This window comes from Pagrus pagrus (genome assembly GCF_965226575.1).
Source record: "Pagrus pagrus genome assembly, chromosome: 7".
In the NCBI taxonomy this organism is placed as follows: domain Eukaryota; kingdom Metazoa; phylum Chordata; class Actinopteri; order Spariformes; family Sparidae; genus Pagrus; species Pagrus pagrus.
In genome coordinates this window covers 10,904,997-10,917,009 of record NC_140191.1, presented here as the reverse complement: position 1 = coordinate 10,917,009, position 12,013 = coordinate 10,904,997, and the positions used below count along the sequence as shown (strand labels likewise).

Here is a 12,013-nt window from a genome sequence, read left to right as displayed (position 1 = left end):
TGAGACGTTTTTATGTCAAATTTGTTATGTTCAACTTGACGATCTGTTTAATGGCAATGACATCTAACAGTCGCTGGAACAGAATGTTGAGAACATCTATAAAAGAGCGGAAAAATACGATTAATATTATATAAACCCAAAACTTTTAAAGCAACATTATGTAGAAATTGGCACTTTGTATGATTTGGCGCCCCCCACAGGTCTGTAACAATTTGTCAGATGTAATGTAGGTGCTAACTACAAACAAAAGTCATTATGTCATGACAATGTCATGTGTTGAAAACTTGTATGTTGAAGTAAACGTGTGTAACGCTGTGATCCTACGCTCTCACTGAAGTTAGACAAGTGATAGGATGCGGATATTAAATCCTTCTGAACACTGTTTTGTTTGTGTTTTGAGTCTTCAGACTGTGATTATTAACAAATCCTGCACCTGTTCTTGTTAATCTTCATCTAATAATCATGTGATTCATGCATATCTATCATGTAAAATTGCAGCAGCTCTATTATAACATCTCAAATTCCACTTGTGTAGACTTTTTTGATTTGTTTTTGATTAATATGTTGTCAGTTTGTACTTTTTATTGTAACAATGTTATTAAAAACATCATCAGAGAACCTTTTTAAGACCAAAAAGTGCTCTCACTGATGATTTCATACGGTAATTCTGCGATTAAACGACTTTGTGTCTGGGTGTTGTCTCGTGTCACTTCACAGAATCAACATCTTTTGATGCGTCCCATCTAGAAACACGTGGGCTGGTTTTCCTGTGAAAACCGCATTCAACAACTGTGGTTGTGAACAAGGCCATCTGCAGAGCTGCAACCAGGCCTTCACAGCATAAATCCATCCATGTCAAGGTTAATCATTTCCAAATAAACTCTGTGCTGAATATAGATGCGATCCATCTAAAGTGTACTCTGCAAAAATTCCATGTGGAATATTATAGTTTGGAAATAATCACATGTAGACAAGCTAATGCAAAGATAGCAAGAAAGAGTGTAGTTTTTGTTCCTCATAAGTGAGCTTATTGAAGCACTCAGATCAGTAAATGCATGTCATATAAATAAAGCTTTTCAGACAAACATACACATTTTCTAAAATGAATTTTAACATGCACTAAATATTTGTATACCTGATGTCCGTCCTTTATAACGGCATTCATGTAAAAGATTGACAAATAGTATAATTTCACCCATGCAGGTTGTCAGTACAAACACTTCACTGCCAACAAAATGTTTGCTTTTCCATTTCCCAGAAATAATTTTTCCAGGATCCTGATTGATCAAAAATACACTTGGGGGTGTGTTCAGTGGGGGAACGAGGAGAGGAACCATTCTATATAAACCAGGACTCTACTTCGAGTCTCTCATCGACAGGATCACTCAGCAACCATGAGGTCTCTCGTCTTCGTTCTGCTCATCGGAGCTGCCTGTAAGCGCACATCTGTCTTCTTGTACTCATTGGTTCTGATCGCTGAATTAAAATAATGCTCTCTTGGTTGCTGACTGTTTGACCTCTTGTGTGTTTTCAGTTGCCCTGGATGACGACAAGATCGTCGGAGGGTATGAGTGCAGGGCCCACTCCCAGCCCCATCAGGTGTCTCTGAACTCTGGCTACCACTTCTGTGGTGGCTCCCTGGTCAGCGCGAACTGGGTTGTGTCTGCTGCTCACTGCTACAAGTCGTATGTCACTCCTTGATATTATAAAGACAAAGTTTAGCATTTTGCGATTCATTTGCTTTTAACATGAAGCTCAGCTGCTACTTATCCTCTCTGTCCTCTCCAGTCGTGTTCAGGTGCGTCTTGGAGAGCACGATATCTACCGCAACGAGAACACCGAGCAGTTCATCGACTCCTCCCGTGTCATCCGTCACCCCAACTACAACTCCTGGAACATCGACAATGACGTCATGCTGATCAAGCTGAGCAAGCCCGCCACCCTCAACTCATACGTGCAGCCTGTGGCTCTGCCCACCAGCTGTGCTCCCGCTGGCACCATGTGCTTGGTCTCTGGCTGGGGCAACACCATGAGCTGTGAGTCATAACTCCTGCACTGTGCTCTCAACATCTATGTTTGACTGAAGTGCAGCTCCAGTTCAATCTCTTTCTTTTCTCTCTTGATCTTCAGCTGTTAGCGGCGACCAGCTGCAGTGCCTGGACCTCCCCATCCTGTCTACCAGGGACTGTGAGAACTCCTACCCCGGCATGATCACCGATGCCATGTTCTGCGCTGGATACCTGGAGGGAGGCAAGGACTCTTGCCAGGTATGTATTTCAAAGTGAATGCCCGGTATGAAATGGCCCTGTTATGGATTACGTTTTATTTAACACTCTCTACCCTCTCTGTTCTCAGGGTGACTCTGGTGGCCCCGTTGTGTGCAACGGTCAGCTGCAGGGTGTTGTGTCCTGGGGCTACGGATGTGCTGAGAGGGACCACCCTGGTGTCTACGCCAAGGTAACATAAAAAAACTACATTAAATCACCATGCTGTGACCAGTTTATCCTGTCAGCCTGTACTGCAATGCCATTCTGCGAATTTGCTGTTCTGACACTGGTCTTTTTCATTTTAGGTCTGCATCTTCACCGACTGGCTGAAGAGCACCATGGCCAACAATTAAGTCTGATCCAAGTCCAGTGAAGCAGCTCAACATCATTTGCTGTTTATGTTTCATCTTCTGTATTGGACTATATGAAAAAATAAACAATTAAAAGCACATCATTTGTGTCTCCTTTATGTGAAATCATCCAAATTGATTTTAGACTTAGTCCTTTATTATGACCGACTTCACCAGTCAACCACAATGCTGCAACATGCTACACCAAGTTTGAAAGCCTCTGAATTTTGGCCGTGAAAGTTATAAATGTCCATTGAATTCACATTCACATGTTTTCATCTGACATTGAAAATGATCAATACTCAACAACAATGACATAAAAACTAACCAAATTCAGCAAATAGTTTTGTTTTGATCTAAAGGTACAATATGTAAGAAGTGGCCATGTGTCAGATTCAAAATAGAGGGTAGCATATCACCAGAGTAACTGCCAACCGTAGCTAGTTAGCTCAGCTAGCTGCGCAGCTAGTTGTGAGAACATTACCATCCGACACTGTTGCTGCTGGTCATATGTAAATAGCATATTATCCGCTAACTGCTGCTCACTATTTGCTGTAGCTATCTTTCGCCCTAGCTAGCTGTTGATAGCTAATTAGCACAGTCATCTGTCGAGCTAGTGGCCCTTTAGTTGTGATCTCCTAATGTCTCCTTTCTTGACATTCTATGAGTTAACGTTTCTGTCTGTTGTGACAAGGTTGAAAACAGGATGGAAAAAACTGCTTAACGGAGGTCATGCATATCCGGATAAAGGGACAGAGCCAGGAATTTTGTCTTAGTTTCTTTGACCTTGCCATAAATCTGCCATACTCAGGTGACTGGTATCAACGGGTGAGCAGTTATGGGTGGTTTAAAATTCAGAGTGATACAGAGCTACCAAGGTTGATATTGGATTAGGCTTGATTGAATTAAACTGCCGGGCCTTGTGGGAGGTATGCGCTCTACTGAGTGTCATTCTAGTTTAATCAAAGGCCACATCGAGGACTTGCTCTGTTAAAACAAACGTACATCTTCCATGTTCAGTGACGAAAAAGGAAACAAAAAGAGGATAAAAACTCCATCATCCACATCCATGATAGTTAAATCGCCTACAGTTTAAGAAAACAGGTAACCTGTGACGTTAGGGAAAATAGTGGGGACCCAAATGCAAGACACTCCGGAGGCAGGCAGGGTTAAGAACAAAAAGCCGGCTTTTAATAACAAGCTGAATTCCAAAACCCTTGAATCCCAAAACCAAAACGTGCAAAAAATACAAAGAAGTAATCAGAATCAAGTTTATTTGGTTTTCAAGTTATCATTGACAGTATAACTCTAAACTATTAACACACTTAAAGGATCTATTTGTGAGAAAAACCATGTAATCCATTACCTCTCAACCCTCTGAAAGCTATTATTATTATTATTATGTAAAGTTTGATTGGATGTACAATGCAGCTCTAAAAGGACCTGTGAAAGGACTGCAGGTACGTCTACATTATGCAGCCATAGAAGCCTCACAACTCATTAGAGGAGGGATGTCTGCTGTGGATGTTGCCAATTAATAATTCAAATTCATACCCCCGCATTTGAATCATGAATATATTAATTATAAATGGATATGCAAAATGATTTTTAAATGGGACTTTAAATTTTACATTTTGTCATCCATTTACTAATCTGTCTCCCTGTCATATCCCATTCCATCACCGCTTTTTTTGCATCTTGTTTCCCTGTGATAATGATGAATCCTGGACAGGGCAGCAGGTGCGTTGCAATCTTCTCTGTCCGTGGAAAACAGATGGAGAGATATTTCTGTGCAACTGTCCATCGATTGATTTCAGGCAGTCTATTTCTCCCTGCAAATGTGTCAGACGTGTGCTGTCACTTTCGGCATAGCTGACAGCTGATGGCTGATTTTCAACACTTCGACTGACCTTTCACGGACAAGAAAAACAAGGCAATTATGGCGAGCATGACATTTCTTTTCTTCTTGGAGATTAAAGGTAATTGCAGTGTTTTTGAGCGTCATAACTTTTTACCTGAATGGTGACGGTGGTTTAAGATGGTGTTTTTTCTTTTTGTTCCTACTGAATGATGCTTTCAAATGATCAATCAAAAACGTGCGACTTCAAGTGTGTGTTGCATCAGTTACCCCCTTTTTTCTACTAAGCCTTGAGTGACTTAAAGTGCTTTTTTTCCTCTATTCTCACAGGATTAAAGCAGCGTTACAGCATGTAGAAATTGGGAAAGTAGAGCTTTCTGTGATTTTGCGCCCCCAACAGTTTCTGAGTGCGACACCACTGTCGTAATGTAGGTGCCAACTGCAAACTCATTACGTCATAACAATGTTATGTGTTTAAAACTTGTATCTTGAAGTAAACATGTATGTAACGCTGTGATCCTACCCTCTCACTGAAGTTACATAGTGCAGATACAAGTGATAGGGGGGCGGAGTGGCCGAGACAGAGACACCATTCACCCTATTGCAAGACTATGTATCATCAAAATGATTTTGAGGCTGTTATTTTAAGGTAAACAAGTTACATAATGTTGCATTCCAATCAATCAATCGATCAATCATTTAATAAAATATATTTCGGATTGGATATTGCTAAATAAATGATTGTTTTTGGTTTAAATGGTTGTTTTGTTTGGACTAAACTGTGATGATGACGGCGCATCTACGGGTTTGGTCGACCCCAAACTGCACCAGCCTCCCCAAATCCACATTTTAGGAGTTAATATCTTCCTGGCATGAGCACACTTTTTGTTCATAGCTGAAAGCAAAATCCTATTTTGAAGACAATTGACTTTGACCTTTAAAACATTTTCATCACTTCAGACTTGTCAGAATAAAGGAAAAAATTTTGGCAAACAATCAAATAGCCTCGCTGAAGAACATTGTGATGGAAAGAATGAAGGAAGATTGTGTTCGAGATTTCAGGAAAAAAACGTTCTTTTCTTTGATTTTTGCCTCTGGAGATTTGTTAAAGGACTCGCAGCTGAGTTTCTCAGTTCTGAATTGAACTCATTTGACAAATTTCACTGGAAGTTGAAACTCCTTTTCAGATTCTTGTACCATACTGACGTTGATAAATGGGCTGTTGCAACATCTGTGCCCTTCCTTTCCAGGTGCATAAAGCTTTCTGCACTCAGGAGACAGAAAATCAAAATGAGGCCAATGTTCATGTACCCAGAGAAAACTAAAGGAATGAGAAAACCTCCGGATGACTTGACGAACTGCTTTCGAATGCTAAATGCTATTCACTTTTTTCACACTGTTAATAGATCAAAGCAGCAGTTTGTGTTAGTGTGTATGTCTCATTTTGATGAAAATCTGGCCTGAGTAAATGTAAATGTAAATGCTGTTGGTAAATGTCACCACTGAAATTTAAATCAAATATTCAGAAAAGGTTGTACAGTCGCCCAAAGACATCTGCACAGGGAGCAGTTGCAGCGCTACAGTATTGTCAACTATAACAAACACACTGATGCATCACAAAATTTGTTTGATTTTTATTGATTCTGCCCTGACTAGAAACATCTCACATCTCCTTTCCTCTCTCTTTCCGCTGTTTCTCCTTGTGGCTCTCTCTCAGGCACCCTCCCACTGCATTTCTTCCTGACACCACCCACCACAACCTCTCATCTCTGTCTCCTTCAATCTCTCTCTGGTTTCCCCTCTCTCATGTAGTTCTGTGATGGGAGATCACAGTCTAGCTGTATCTGGCAAGAACATCTTCAATCCAAGGCATCAGAGCGCAGACTTTGGTGTAAACGCCTGGGTAGTTTGGCTGAGCGCAGCCCTGGCCCCAAGAGACAATACCCTGCAGGACTCCGTTGCACACCAGAGGACCGCCGGAGTCACCCTGATCAGAGCAAGAAGAAAAAATTGTTTATCCAGTGCATTATCTCGTCATATTAAATGTTCTTTTTTACATGCGAACAAACCACCAAGCCTTATTCTATCTTCTGTGTGACTGTGTGGAAATACCTGACAAGCGTCCTTGCCTCCCTCCATGTATCCAGCGCACACCATGCGCTCAGTGATCATGCCGGGGTAGGAGCGATCACAATCCGCATGTGAGACGATGGGGACTTCCACACACCGAAGTTCGAAGGGGTTGAACACTGCAGAGAAAGAGCAAGAAGGAAAGATAAAGAAGCATCACCAGAGAATATCAGACCTCTCTAACTCTCTCCAAAATGTCAACTTTGATGGAAGTTAGACAGTTATTTAACACTTATCTTGTTTAAAGAGGCAATATGTAAGAATTTTAGTTGGGAACTTTCACTATGGGTCAGGCTCAAAATACTTAGACCTGTTCCCAGACATGGCCTGAAGATATCGTCCAAGTTTTATGATGATTGGACCAATTGTTATTGAGTTATAGCCTATCTAAGCCCCGCCCTCTGTGAGGATACTTCGATCGATGGTGGCCATGTTTTTCCTACGATGCTGTATACCAAATTTGGTGTTGATTGAGTCAAATTTGAAAAAGCAGATGTCACTTACTGTTTTTCAGTTTATGCCAGTTAGCAAAAAAAAAATCCATCATGGCGGATTTATATGATCCCATAGGCTTTTTTGTAGAGTACTTTAATGTAATCTAATCTAAACTTATCTGTCCAACTTCAAATCAGTCAGACTTACTGACACTTTCTTCAGGTGATATCATCACAGCAGAATAAATATTCTGTTATCATCAGCAAAATGTTTGAAGGTCTTTTAAAATCAGGTGCACCTCACCTGAATCAGTGTAGATGTTTCCCCATCCGGACACCATGCACAGATCACCAGGTGCGGGGCACTGTGTGGGCAGTTTGACTGGACTGACCCATTCGTTGATAGTGGCGGGGTGCGCCAGCTTCATCAGCATGATGTCGTAGTCCAGGGTCTGGTAGTCGTAAAGCTCATGCCAGTAGATGGCGTCCACTGACATGTACTGCTCCGTGTTCTCGTGCATCCAGATGTGGTGGTCACCCAAGATGGCCATCAGGGAATAGGGGCTGAAATAGAGGCAAAGAACAAAATGATCAGAATTCTCTTCAACGTACGATTCAGGCATTAATGTGAATGCATTAATACAAACTTTTGCCAGCAGTGGGCAGCAGAGGCGATCCACTGGTTGTTGATGAGGGAGCCGCCGCAGTAGTGGTAGCCGATATTGATCGACACCTGCCAGGGCTGCGAGTTGTGTGTGCACTCGTAGCCACCCACAATCCTGTCATCCGTAGGTGCTGCAGCTGTGGTGTCAAGAAAATACAGAAATCTTCATATTTATCAGTTAGTTATTTTTTTTACTACCTTAAAACCATTGTACATGCACATGTGCTTTACCTGCAGCACCCAGGAGCGCGAGAACAATCAGGCCAATCATCTCGTGGCTGACACAAGCCTTCCTGCGACCAGAGTGGACGAGAATAACCCATCAATCCCTGCATTTATACCTTTACTCGTCCGTGTCCTTCCATGCACCACCGCCCCCCTGCACACCTCCACACCTCCAATTCTACCCACCCACTCCTCCTGTCCACTCCTCCCGGCCCATTTCCCTGCCCTGATAAATATCCTTATCTTCTTGTGTGCCACGTTCATCCTTTCAGTTAATAAGTGAGCCACATCTTACATGTTTTTTGGCCTTGGAGTGTGTTTGGTGTTCTCTGTTCATTTTGTGGATTTTCTGCAGCTAAATAAATGTGTCTATTGAAACATTTGTAGCCCCTTCTCAGCAGACACCACGATAAATTATTGTAACCAGCCATACAAGATTTATACAATAGGATAAAATGTTTTTTTGATTTTATTTGAGGGAGTTTTTCATTTTCCAAATCTAGGTTCTAATGACAGGTTATGGTGACATATGCTGTACAGATAGTTAAGCCCCTTGAGGAAATTGTGATTTGTGATACTGGGCTGTAGAAATAAAACTGACTTGATTTGAAGCTGCACTCATTAGAGCTCAACAGCTATTGATTACTATCCGACACAGAAAAAGCCCACACAGCATGTTGTTTCAGCTTTCTGCATCTGAGACTACAGATGATTTCTTTCTCACCTCTTTTGGCTTTTAATCAAGGACAACCAAAAGCAGAGCTGTAACAGCAGCACAATTTTCTATTTCATTTCTTTCTTTAGCTATGATTCATAAAATATCTGCCTATGAAGTCTCTTTCTTGAAAAACAACAATTATCGCTGCAGTTTTCTTCTTTTTTAAACCCTTTTAAAATTCTGGACCAAGTCGAAAAGATATTGTAGCTTGCCAACAATGAGTGACCCATGAGAGAGCCTTAAACAGGTGTTATATGTGTGGAGACCTTGGCCAACATTTCTTAAAGAGGCGCACAGATGATATAACCACAGGTGCTGTGGCACGATGGGGCAGAAGTGGGCAAACATGAAAATAGGAGCGTGATAAGAGAGTAGATTTGGGTCGACACTTAATGCCAAGAGGTAAGAACAGAGTGTGAGGAGGACACAGATGGGGTCAACGGAAAGAGGGAGGAGTGGAGGGGGGAGCGGGCCGAGCACAGTGTGGCTTTTAGGATATAAATATGAGCGGAGGTGAGTCCAGGTGTCTTCTGATCATTCACTTGACACCATGAGACTGCTGGCTCTGCTGCTGATGATCGGAGCTGCTGGTAAAGACACAGATATAGACACATGGACAAGGATACAAGCACACTTACATACTTAGACATATGAGAGAACAGCTGTCTATGTGAACTGTAATGTGATGGAAAGTTGTGGTTGACGATTACTCTGAAACACAAACTGTAATCTTTCTGTTGCCTTCAATCTCTTTCTGTGTGTGTGTGTGTGTGTGACAGCGGCAGTTCCCCGCTACGATGGCAAGATCATTGGTGGGTACGAGTGTTCGCCTCACACTCGTCCATACATGGCCTCCCTCAACTATGGTTACCACTTCTGCGGTGGGGTGCTCATCAACAAGCAGTGGGTGCTCTCCGTTGCCCACTGTTGGTACAAGTAAGTGTGCAGTGATGGAGGAAAAACTGCTTTCAAATATCACATGCATCGTCCGTTCTGTTTCTTTTACCACTTGTCTTGCTTGATTTTGATGCTTTTTTTCCCTTTGAGATAAAAAATGAATACAAAAAACATCTGTAGGTGGAAGACTAATGCTTTTCAATCTAGTACCATATGTCGAGGACATCTGTTAAATCTCAAAATGAAAGCATTCCAGCTGCTGCAAAAAAATAATAACATTGAGAGATTAAGACAAGAATTACAAGAAATAAAATGCTGACATTTTTTCTGCCTCCACATTTTTCAAGCATGTTTCTCCTCCTTTCTCAGCCCCTATGCCATGCAGATCATCCTGGGAGACCACGATCTGCGAGTGTTCGAGGGTACCGAGCAGCTCATGAAGACCCAAAACATCATCTGGCACCCTCAGTGAGTGAATAAATGATGGATCCCGTCTGATGATTGGTTCATTCAGTGCAGAGAAACAGCTACATTGCGCAACTTATTTTATATTTCCCTGTGTGCAGGTATGACTACCAGACTCTGGACTATGACATGATGCTGATCCAGCTCTACCACCCAGTGGAGGTGACTGATGCAGTTGCACCAATCCCATTGCCAACAGGTTGCCCAATGGGAGGACTCCCCTGCTCTGTGTCTGGCTGGGGTAACACCGCCCCTGATGGCCAGGGTGGGTTGTCTTCTAACTTTTCACTTCAGAGTCCCCAGAGTCCAAACTGGGTAGGGAGAGGGAGGTGGTGGCAGCATGCATAGCTGTCTGTCGATGTGACTTTTTATTTAGGCTTCCACTGGGCAGTGTCAAAGTCAACCAGTTTCAAATTGTTTATCTTGTATATCTTATCTTGTTTATCTTATCTTGTATCTGAAAAGATACACATTTGTCTCTAAAAATACACAATTTAATAATCAGAGGCAATCCAGGCACTCCAAACAAGACAAAAAGAATCAAAACGAGTGAGGAAAAATATTCAAAGGGCTTTATTATAGTGGCTAAATCATTAAAAGGCTCGTCAATACAAAATCCAGCATGTTTAGACCATTAAGTCTTCATCAGGACTTTTATAGTTTAAAAACATAATAATACAAATTTAACGATTAAGCCACTATAATAAAGGCTTTCCTGTCTTTAAGAGCACCTGATAGAGTTTTTATCCAAACATAATTTTTAATCTTGTTGAAGTAACTTCTGGATTTTGACAAATCCAGCCTGCCGTGGTCCTGCTTGATGTAAACTGATACAATAATCATTATTACTCATATTTCCATTTTTCTTATTCTTATTGAGTAGTTTTTAGAAGCCGCTACGATTATCAACATTAAATACAATACTATTATTATAGCAGTTGGTATTACTATTTCTGTTGTTGTTGCTGTGCATCTCCATGTCTCTTTCTCTCTCTCTCGCCCACTAAACTCAACCGGTCAAGGCAGATGGCTTCCCACCTCGAGTCTGGGTCTGTTCTCTGTTAAAAGGCATTTTTTTTCATGGGGGAATGTAGTCTATAGTCTAGACCCACTCTAAATGGAAAGCAACCTCTTATTTTTTTAAAAGGTCAGTAGGAAGTAACAAATAGGCTTAGAGCTGAGAGCTGAGAGCCACAGGCAGGCTGGAGAAGTGAGAAACTATTGAGAAATGGACTCTCCTGATATTGTCGACACAAAATGCACAACAATATGGAATACTGTAGGCCTTATCCTTTAATATCATTTACCTACTTACCAAAGCTGTCTCAGAGGCTCCTCTGACTATCCCTGTTCTGCCTGTTCCAGATCCTTACATGCCCGTCAAACTGCAGTGTTTGGACGCGCCCGCATTAAGTGACGCTGAATGTGAGAAAGCCTATCCTGGCATGATCACACGCAGGATGTTCTGCGCCGGACACCTGGAAGGAGGCAAAGATGCATGCAATGTGAGTTTTACAGTAAATGCTTCCCCAGACTGCTGTGTATATATGGACAAATTCATCTGTGACTGCTCATCATACCTGGTCACACTCTGTGTTTTTGTCAGGGTGACTCTGGAAGCCCCCTGGTGTGTCTCGGAGAGGTCTACGGCTTGGTGTCATGGGGTCAGGGATGCGCCCAGCCCAACTATCCAGGAGTCTACGTCAAAGTGTGCGAGTTCCTCTACTGGATTCAAGACGTCTTTGCAGCCAACCCTTGAAGAAATTAATTTCCCACTTCTTCACTCCTCCCACATGTTCCCCTCTATTCTCTGCCCGTAATGACCACTCATTCCTGTTTTCTCTTACAGCCCTAACATCTATTCTTTCTCTGGTGCCTTGTCTCCTTTGATGTTTCCCCTCTCATATATTCAGGCTCAACACACCAGAATGTAGAAAACAAAATAAAACTTGGTATATATTCACTTTTTATTTGTCTGGTCATATTTTCACAAGACAATAAATCC

General features: G+C 41.9%; 3 protein-coding genes across 3 annotated transcripts; 2 read left to right on the top strand and 1 right to left on the bottom strand.

Moving 5' to 3' along the window:
- Nucleotides 1–1,354: 1,354 nt before the first annotated feature.
- On the top strand, nt 1,355–2,721 carry LOC311260528 (trypsin-1-like). The gene is made up of 6 exons (XM_084358414.1): nt 1,355–1,434; nt 1,535–1,685; nt 1,789–2,036; nt 2,131–2,267; nt 2,356–2,457; nt 2,573–2,721. The coding sequence occupies exons 1-6, from the start codon at nt 1,395–1,397 to the stop codon at nt 2,618–2,620; spliced, it is 726 nt and encodes a 241-aa protein (XP_084214540.1). The 5' UTR covers nt 1,355–1,394; the 3' UTR covers nt 2,621–2,721.
- A 3,375-nt stretch (nt 2,722–6,096) lies between these two features.
- LOC311260527 (trypsin-1-like) lies at nt 6,097–11,342 on the bottom strand. The gene is made up of 6 exons (XM_084358413.1): nt 11,324–11,342; nt 7,935–7,996; nt 7,687–7,840; nt 7,344–7,603; nt 6,588–6,724; nt 6,097–6,462 (listed from the first exon to the last, which is right to left on the bottom strand). The coding sequence occupies exons 2-6, from the start codon at nt 7,972–7,974 to the stop codon at nt 6,310–6,312; spliced, it is 744 nt and encodes a 247-aa protein (XP_084214539.1). The 5' UTR covers nt 7,975–7,996; nt 11,324–11,342; the 3' UTR covers nt 6,097–6,309.
- LOC311260526 (trypsin-like) lies at nt 8,761–11,974 on the top strand. The gene is made up of 6 exons (XM_084358412.1): nt 8,761–9,236; nt 9,426–9,582; nt 9,913–10,011; nt 10,110–10,273; nt 11,374–11,513; nt 11,615–11,974. The coding sequence occupies exons 1-6, from the start codon at nt 9,197–9,199 to the stop codon at nt 11,765–11,767; spliced, it is 753 nt and encodes a 250-aa protein (XP_084214538.1). The 5' UTR covers nt 8,761–9,196; the 3' UTR covers nt 11,768–11,974.
- The last annotated feature ends 39 nt before the right edge of the window (nt 11,975–12,013 follow it).